We start from the raw sequence: 8,518 nt of genomic DNA, 5'->3' as shown, positions 1-8,518 counted from the left end.
GTGGCGATCGCTCCCGGAAGAGATCATTACGTTCGAGTCCTCGGAGTGATGTTGGAGGTACTTCTAGGTGTCCTCACCATGCAGAAGATGGGCGCAGTGAGTTCGTCCCGCAGACGGAAGGCGGTCGTGAAGATGATCGCTCCTTCTCATTTCGCTACGACGTGAAGGACCAGGCGTTCGTTGGGAACTCGCGAGCTTGTGCAGACCTCGCCAGCAGGATTGATGGTGACTCTGTTCCGCTTCTTACTTCTCGCGAGTTGGCTTGTCAAGACTCGTACGAGCAAGCCGTTCGTCGACAATTTCAGGTTTGCATTTTTTACTTCCCAGTTCGCCCCGATACGGATTTTACTTAGTCATAATCGAATTATTTTGCTTGGTGCTTTAGGCGATGAGCTGGATCAACCATCTCGCTGGCGACTGTGATGAAAAGGTGCGCGCCGCTAGGAAGGAGGCCTCGCTTGCTCAGGACGCGCGTGTTCAGGCTGAGCGATCAAGCAAAGAAAACGCAGCGATGGTCAAGGAGCTCACGGCTTCACTCAAGCAATCTGAGCGCAAGTTCACCTCCGAGACGGAGCGACTCAGGAAAGCGAGGGATGAGCGCGGAGAGGAGGAGCGCGCCAAGGCTGCTATCGTGATCAAGTCACATGAAGAGCGTATCGATCGTTTTAGGGAGCACGTGATCGCAACACGCAAGAAACAGCCCCATTTACTCACTCTTAGCCAGGTGACCGGAACTAGGCAATGTTTGACGAAGTTGATCAGTAGGGGTATTGCTATTCCCGCAGAGAGGATGGCGCGTCTTGCTGCTGGCGAGAAGGAGTTCACGGCGAAATTGAACGGGGTTGTGGTGCCGCCGCTTCATGATGATGATCTCGAGCCGTTCCCGGGAGCTGCTGGTGGAGGTGCTGATGATGTCGCAAACGAGTGATATGTCCTCGTATTATTACTTATTGTCGTTGCTTTTGAGTTTCACCTCTTGTTATTTCGTACTTGAGTGCTTCTGTACTTTTCCTTCGTATATTTGCAAACTCGTTTGCTTTCGCTTTATAAACTTGGTTATTCGCTTTCTCGCATAAGTGTTGATTATTGCCGAAGTTGCTTTCGTTTTTTTTTTTATCGTTGCGGGGCATATTTTGCGGTGCAGGACGTCTCCTGGCTTATCCTGGATATGTTATTCCCCGTAACGGCGAGAGTAGACAAGACGGACTCGTCGTACTAGTTAGGTGCGTTCAGTCGTGACCGGCTTACCCTGTGGGTGCTGCAGGAATCGCGAGAGTGTGCGAGTCGGGGTCTTCGGCTTATTCACTCTGCGCCCTGCTAGCTTTGCGAGTCTGGGCTCGGCTTATAAATCCTTACCGAAGTAAGGACGTGGATTATTTCACCACGGCACTCATGCGGAGCGCTTGCGAGTATGGACTCGGCTTTTATTCTTTACCGAAGTAAAGTATGGATTATTTCACCATTACATTCATGCGGAACGTAGAACTGTACACCTGGCCAAGGCGTCAGCGTGAAGACAAAGGATTTGCTGGAAAATTCTATTTTTTATTAAAGTAATAGTTGGACCTCGTGAAAGGCTGCCTACGTACCCTCGAGAGGGATCAAACCAATCGTAGTTCGTGTTACATAAGAATGCTCGGTGACGAGATGGTTTTTTTTTTTTTTTAAAAACATGCTCTAAGTTGATTGACTAATGGTAGTAGCGCTTGAGGTTGGCGGAATTCCAGGATCGCGGGACTGGTGTACCGTCCATTTCGAGTAGCTGATAGACTCCTGGCTTGACGATCTTCGAGACTAAGTAGGGACCTTCCCAATGCGCGCCCAGCTTTCCTGCGTTCTTCTCCACGGTGTTTTCGAAGACTTTGCGGAGGACGAGATCTCCCTCGTCAAAGTAACGAGACTTGACCTTTTTGTTGTAGAACTTTGCGGCAGCTTGCTGGTAGTTCTGGATGTGCAGCAGAGCCTGATCGCGCTCTTCTTCGATGAAAAGGAGTCTGTCACATAGCATTTTGTCATTCAGCTCCGGATTGTGTACAAGCATAGATCGTCGGAGTGTCAGGATTCCCACTTCGGCTGGTGCGAGTGCCTCCATACCGTACGCGAGTGAAAACGAGGTTCGTCTGGTGGAGGTGCGCGGGGAAGTTCGGTGAGACCACAAAACGCCGTCGAGTTCGTCTGCCCAAAGTCCTTTCTTCGCGTCGAGACGTTTCTTAATCCCAGCGAGGATTGTCTTGTTTGTTGCTTCTGCTTGTCCGTTGCCCTGCGGGTATCGTGGAGTTGACTTGCTAAGACGTATTCGCCACCCAGCGCAGAAACCTTCAAACTGGAGAGAAATAAATTGTGGGCCATTGTCACATACGATTTCGTATGGAAGTCCATGCCTGCATATAATATTCTTCCACACAAAGTTCTGGACTTCATTAGCTTCGAGCGAGGCATACGATTCTGCTTCAACCCATTTTGTAAAGTAGTCCGTCATAATGAGGAGATATTTCTTTTGATTTGACGGAGTTAAAGGGCCGACGATGTCCATCGCCCATCGCATGAAGGGGTAAGGTGGTGATGTGGTCCTCAGAAGTTCTGTCGGAGAATGGATGAATGGTGCATGTCGCTGACACTTTTCACACTTGTTTGCGAATGCAGTACAATCGGCAACCATAGTCGGCCAGAAATGGCCGTTGCGGCGAATTCGAAGTGCCAATGCTCGCCCCCCCGAGTGGTTACCTCCAGCGCCTTCGTGGACCTCTCGCATGATGTCATTGACGTCCTTTGTATTAACACAGATGAGAAGTGCGCCATTGGCCTCCCAACGGAACAAGCTACCATCCAACAGCGTGTAATGTGCGCTCTTGACGCGAAGACGTCGTGCTTCCCACTTGTCCTTTGGCATGATCCCATCCGCAATGAATGCTATAATCTCGGTTTGCCAATCTTCTTGTCTTTTGGAGGCGGGTGGTGCAGGTATGGTGGTAACTGGAGGTGCTGGGGTTGGAATGGGCGTGGCGTTAGTGTTTGCGTTTGTGGCCGCTGAGGCTGATCTCGTGACTGCCAAGACGATTGTCGAGCTAGCGCTCGGGTTTGCTGATGCTTCTGTTGAGAGTGCGGCTTCGATGAGTTCGATGTCAATACTTGGTTGATCAATGCTTTCTACCGGAATTACTCGGCGGAGGTCTGGGTCCGATGTTGAGGCTAGTGTTGCAAGTGCGTCTGCGGGAGCATTGTCGCTGCGTGGAATCTTGACGAGCTTAAAGAACTCGAACTGTTGTGAGAGGTCGCGGACGACTTTCAGATAAGCATCCATGCGTGCGTGTCTCGTTGCATAGTCTCCACTGAATTGGTGCGTGACCAGCTGTGAATCGCAGTAAGCTTGTATCTTTTTGACTCCGATTCCGTGTGTGCGACGTAACCCGGCGATTAGCGCTTCATACTCAGCATCGTTGTTTGTGGCAGTGAAAGCAAGGCGGAATGACTGCTCCAAGATTTCCCCTGTTGGCGAGGTTAGGCGTACGCCTGCTCCCGAGCCCATTTTCGATGAAGCGCCGTCAACGTGGAGAGACCATATCTCGGGTGGGGGGTTGTCAGCTTCGAGTTCAGGAGAGAGCTCTACGAGAAAATCCGCGAGAACCTGTGACTTAGCGCATGTGCGATTCTTGTACTCAATGTCGTACTCACTCAATTCAACTGCCCACTTTGCCAGACGTCCTGATTGACTCGGGCTGTGAAGGATCGTGCGCAGCGGCTGATTAGTTAGGACTTCAACAGTGTGTGATTGGAAGTATGGGCAGAGCTTGCGAGCTGAAATGACAACCGCGTATGCGAGCTTCTCAAGAGTTGGGTACCGAAGTTCCGCGCCATCGAGAGTTTTGCTCACATAGAAGATCGGATGTTGCTCTCCACGATCCTCTCTGACGAGCACACCACTTACAGCTGAACAGGAGATGGCGATGTAGAGATACAACGTTTCTCCTTGCTCGGGTTTGGCCAGGACTGGTGGAGACGATAAGTACTCCTTCAACTGTGTGAATGCTAGCTCGCATTTCTCATCCCACTCGAAGCGTTTATTCCCGCGGAGGAGCTGATAAAACGGCAAACACTTGTCTGTTGAACGAGAGATGAAACGATTCAGTGCGGCAATTCGCCCAGTAAGCCTCTGTACTTCACGTGTATTCCGTGGTGACGGGAGATTGATGATAGCCGAAATCTGTTTCGGATTAGCTTCTATGCCACGTTTCGTGACGAGGTATCCCAAGAATTCCCCGGAAGTGACCCCAAATGTGCATTTCGCTGGATTCAGCTTCATGCTGTACTTGTTGAGTATCTCGAAACATTGCTTCAGGTGTGCGACGTGATCTGCGGCTTGAGCTGATTTGACGAGCATGTCGTCAATATAGACTTCCATTGTTCTTCCGAGTTGACTTGCAAACATGCGGTTCACCAGTCGCTGATATGTGGCTCCTGCATTCTTCAATCCAAACGGCATGACTCTGTAACAGAAAGTGCCTTGCTCGGTGATGAAAGCAGTCTTCTCACGGTCGTCTTTGTGCATCATTATCTGATTGTAACCCGAGAACGCATCCATAAAAGATAACAATTCGTTTCCTGCTGTGGCTTCGACGAGCTGATCAATGCGCGGAAGTGGAAAACTGTCTTTCGGACAAGCCTTGTTGAGATCTGTGAAGTCGACGCAGACTCTCCACGTACCATTCTTCTTCTTGACGACCACGGGATTACTCAGCCAATCTGGGTAGCGAACCTCAGTGATTGATCCAGCATCAAGTAGTTTCTTTACCTCATCATTGACCGCGGCAGTGCGCTCCGCTCCGAGCTTTCGTCGCTTCTGTTTGACGGGCTTATAGGTCGGGTCAACGTTGAGCTCATGGCTAGTAATACTTGGATCGATTCCGGTCATGTGATCTATAGTCCATGCGAATGTGGTTGCATTCTTACGCAAAAAATGGACGAGCTCGTCTCTTAATGCGACTGGCAGCTCGGCTCCTATTCCGACGCAACGCTTAGGATCAGACAAGTCGATGTTAACTTGAATCACAGACTCCTTCGGAGGTGGTGTACGTGGATCTCGTGGTGGTGCTGATTGGGCGATTACGAAAGCCCTTGCGTTGCGCATCTTTTTCTCAATGATAAAACAGGTCCGTGCCATCAGAGGGTCTCCGCGCAGCGTATAGATTCCGTATGCGTTCGGGAACTTGACACATTGGTGATACGTAGAAGCGACAGCGCGCATCTTGTGGAGCCAGGGCGTTCCCAGAATAACATTGTAGACGATGGGTTTGTCCACAATTGCGAAGTTGAAGCACTGCATCGTACCGCCAACGTAAATTGGAAGCGTTATAGTCCCGACAGTCATGATGGTGTCCCCGTCGAATCCTGTCAAAGGCTGCGTTTCATGGACCGTGTTGCGCAGATCAATCTCCATCTGGATCAGCACGTCCTTGAATATCACGTTGACTGAACTCCCGGTGTCAATAAGAATCCTTGTTACTGAGCTCTCGCCGATTACCATTTCCACGACAAGTGGATCGTTGTTCGGACTAGCGTTGCGCGCATCTTCTTCAGTGAAGGTAATTGGTGCGGTGGATGTCTTGAACATGTTGCTGTGAGAAGGCGTGTTGCGCTTTGTTTCTGTTTCGCGACAGTAGGCTTGGATAGATCGAACAGAATCGCGACATGTTGACAGGCCACCCATGATCATGTTGATCCTTCGGCGAGGAGCTGGTGGTTCATCGTGCTCTTCTGCTTCGCGATTCCTTCTGGGGGGAGGAGGTAAACGAGCAACTTCCCGTTCTCGGTCATTTTGTGCCCAAGCTCGGTCATCCTGTGCTGCAGTTTCCTCTTCGCGCCGTCTGTCGTGCTGTTGTTCGTCTCTTAGGCAATACTGATTATCTTTGTGTGCGACAACTTTTCTGCGCTCTCGCTCTACATCGACGCCACCTTTCTTGTACTTTTCGAGAAGCAGCATTTGAAGTGTTTTACACTCTTCAGTTGAATGTCCGTTGAACCTGTGGAACTCGCAATACGGGCGCTTGCCTTTGAAGCCGGGATTATCGGATTCACGGTGCCATTTGTTCCAAGACTTATTCTGTGGCTCTTTTCCTTCGATAGCGAACATCGTCGCTTTTCTTCCTTTCTCGCCTCGGGCGTAGTCCCTGTTGTAGTGCTGGCGTGGTTCATGGTACTCGTCTATGGCTTTACCCTTTGAGCTCGGAGCCTTCTCGGACGCTTTTTCTGCCGCATCAGTTTGATCGTGGCTTTCTTTCCCTTGGTCTTCCTCCACCAGCATGTATCGGTTTGCACGCGCAAAGACTTCGCGCAGGGATTGGAGGGGTAAGATTGTTAGGTCTTCCTTGAACCTGGTTCCGCGGGCGAGTGCGTCCCTTAGAGCTCCGATAGCGGCTTCGTCGCTGATGGCGAGCTGGGTTACAACTCCTCTGAATCTTGCCATGAAAGTTCGCAGCGACTCGTTGGGCTTCTGACGCATTCTCCATAATTCGGCGTTTGACGCAGGGACGTGCATGAAACATTGGTGATGCTGAAGGAAGGCAGTTGTGAGTGCTTCATAACCATCGATCGAATTGGCCTTGAGCTTTGAAAACCAGTTCAATGCTTCCCCGGTTAAGCTTTCGACGGACAGTTGACAACTTCCCGCGTCCTCCTCCTCGGGAGAAAAGTATGAACTACCAATATGGATAGACATAGACTTCAAGAAGATAGTGGGATCCCCCTTGCCGTCGTACGGTATTGGCTTGTTTTTGTTGGTATCGGGATTGCGTCTTACTCTGACGCCTGATACTTTTGTGGTGAAGGGCGAGCGTCGCGCCTCCGCTAATACAGTCTCGAGTTCCGGGGCTCCGCTCGTTGCTCTGTGCATCTGAGTCGTAAGCGTCTGCAGCTGGGCTTGCATCTGCTGAAGTTCTTGCCGTAGCGCGTGATTCTCAGCGTTCTCGGAGCGACTTGGATCAGCACGCTGATCTGCGGAGACCTGGCTGGCCTGAAAATGTACCCTTGGCTGCTCGCCATTGGGTCCGACGATGATCGACGAGAGACGGGGCCTTCCATTAGCGTTGTGCTCAGCTCTCGGTATGTTAGCGGTGTGATGGTTAGCTTGCGGAGCATGGTGGTCAGCTCGCGGAGCATAGAGGTCAGCTCGCGGAGCGTTGAGGTCAGCTTGCGGAGCGTTGAGGTCAGCTCGCGGAGTGCGTGGTGCCAATGCGTCATCCTCCTGTCGCCGATGATGCCTTGCATGGCCATTGCGTCCTTGCGATTCTATCTGCGCCGCTTGACCGCTCATCTTATCCAAGGTTCTTCGTACAGCTTCGTCAAGTGCGGCCTGACTGATTTTCAGGTGTCTGGACGATCGACGGGGGTAAATGTCGCGCGTAGTGCCCATATCTTCGCGGCCATTTGGAGCGTCTTCAACAGCTACTCGATCAGGAAGGATTGCTCCATTGGTTCCGCCATTTGTCGGAGCGACACGCGTAACGCCTACGGCTTCACGGTCAGTTGGATCGTCTCCAGTGGTTTCACGAACAGGAAACGTAACGCCTGCGGCTACGCCATTGGTGGGAGCGACACGCGTAGCGCCTATGGCTGCGCGGTCAGTGAGCGTTGCGTCCTCGCCCGTAATTGCTTCGGGTCTGTTGACGCCTTGGAGTTGGTTGGTCCTCGCACGGGTGCGCCCCCATACGGTGCGTGGAGGAGACACGTCGCGGGCTGGGGAGGAGTTCACGCCTTCGTCGCTTGAGTGATTGATCTGAGACATGCTTCTGGTTTTCCGAAAACGCCTTGTTCTTCAAATTCTTCTCGTCAAAAAGTAAGGATTCCGTTCAGCCCCACGGTGGGTGCCAAATTGTTGATGTATGAAATCAACGATATAAATAATACGAGTATTTGTGTGGGAATAAATCGGATCTGGTCCTTTATTTAACGTAGAATTCAAGAAGGGTTTACAGAAATGACAATTAAAGAGCTAACGCAATTAATCCGAAAATAATAGCTATTCTCTCTCTAATTGCCCAAAAAAATCGATCCCCTGACATGACAATGACATCAAGTATTTATAGTGGGACCTTGACCTAGGGTTTCTTCTGTCTTCGGGTAAAATGACAATTTTGTCCCTACGGCCTGTTGGGCCTGATCCAAGACTTTTGGCCCAAAATCTCTTCAGAATCTTCTGTTTGGGCTTCAGGAATGTTGGGGGCAAAGCCCATATCCAACAATAATATACAAAACTTTTGGTTGAGTTCCAGATCAGTTCTATAGCGTTTAGATAAATTTATCCAGATTAAACACTTCACAGTCCACCACACTCACAAATCCCGCCTCGGATACTGTAAATCTATTGAAAAAGAAAAAGGGTATGATGGAGAGAAGAGGGGACGCAAGTCACGGCACATGATTTCACGCACAAGTCTAAGCACTCATTAGTAATTACCACCACTTTCCGTAATTAACGCCCTTTTTCACTTTATCCACTTTGTTTTTTCTATCTTCTTTATATTAT

The 8,518-nt window shown here is 50.4% G+C and overlaps 1 protein-coding gene across 1 annotated transcript; it reads right to left on the bottom strand.

Moving 5' to 3' along the window:
- Positions 1,691-7,777, bottom strand: LOC104715647. Its single transcript, XM_010433039.1, has 2 exons — positions 7,254-7,777; positions 1,691-7,067 (listed from the first exon to the last, which is right to left on the bottom strand). Exons 1-2 carry the CDS (start codon positions 7,775-7,777, stop codon positions 1,691-1,693), a joined length of 5,901 nt encoding a protein of 1,966 aa, XP_010431341.1.

This window comes from Camelina sativa, chromosome 9 (assembly GCF_000633955.1).
Source record: "Camelina sativa cultivar DH55 chromosome 9, Cs, whole genome shotgun sequence".
Taxonomy (NCBI): Eukaryota; Viridiplantae; Streptophyta; class Magnoliopsida; order Brassicales; family Brassicaceae; genus Camelina; species Camelina sativa.
Note: the sequence above shows the minus strand (reverse complement) of the source record. Positions and strands in the feature narration are given on the sequence as shown.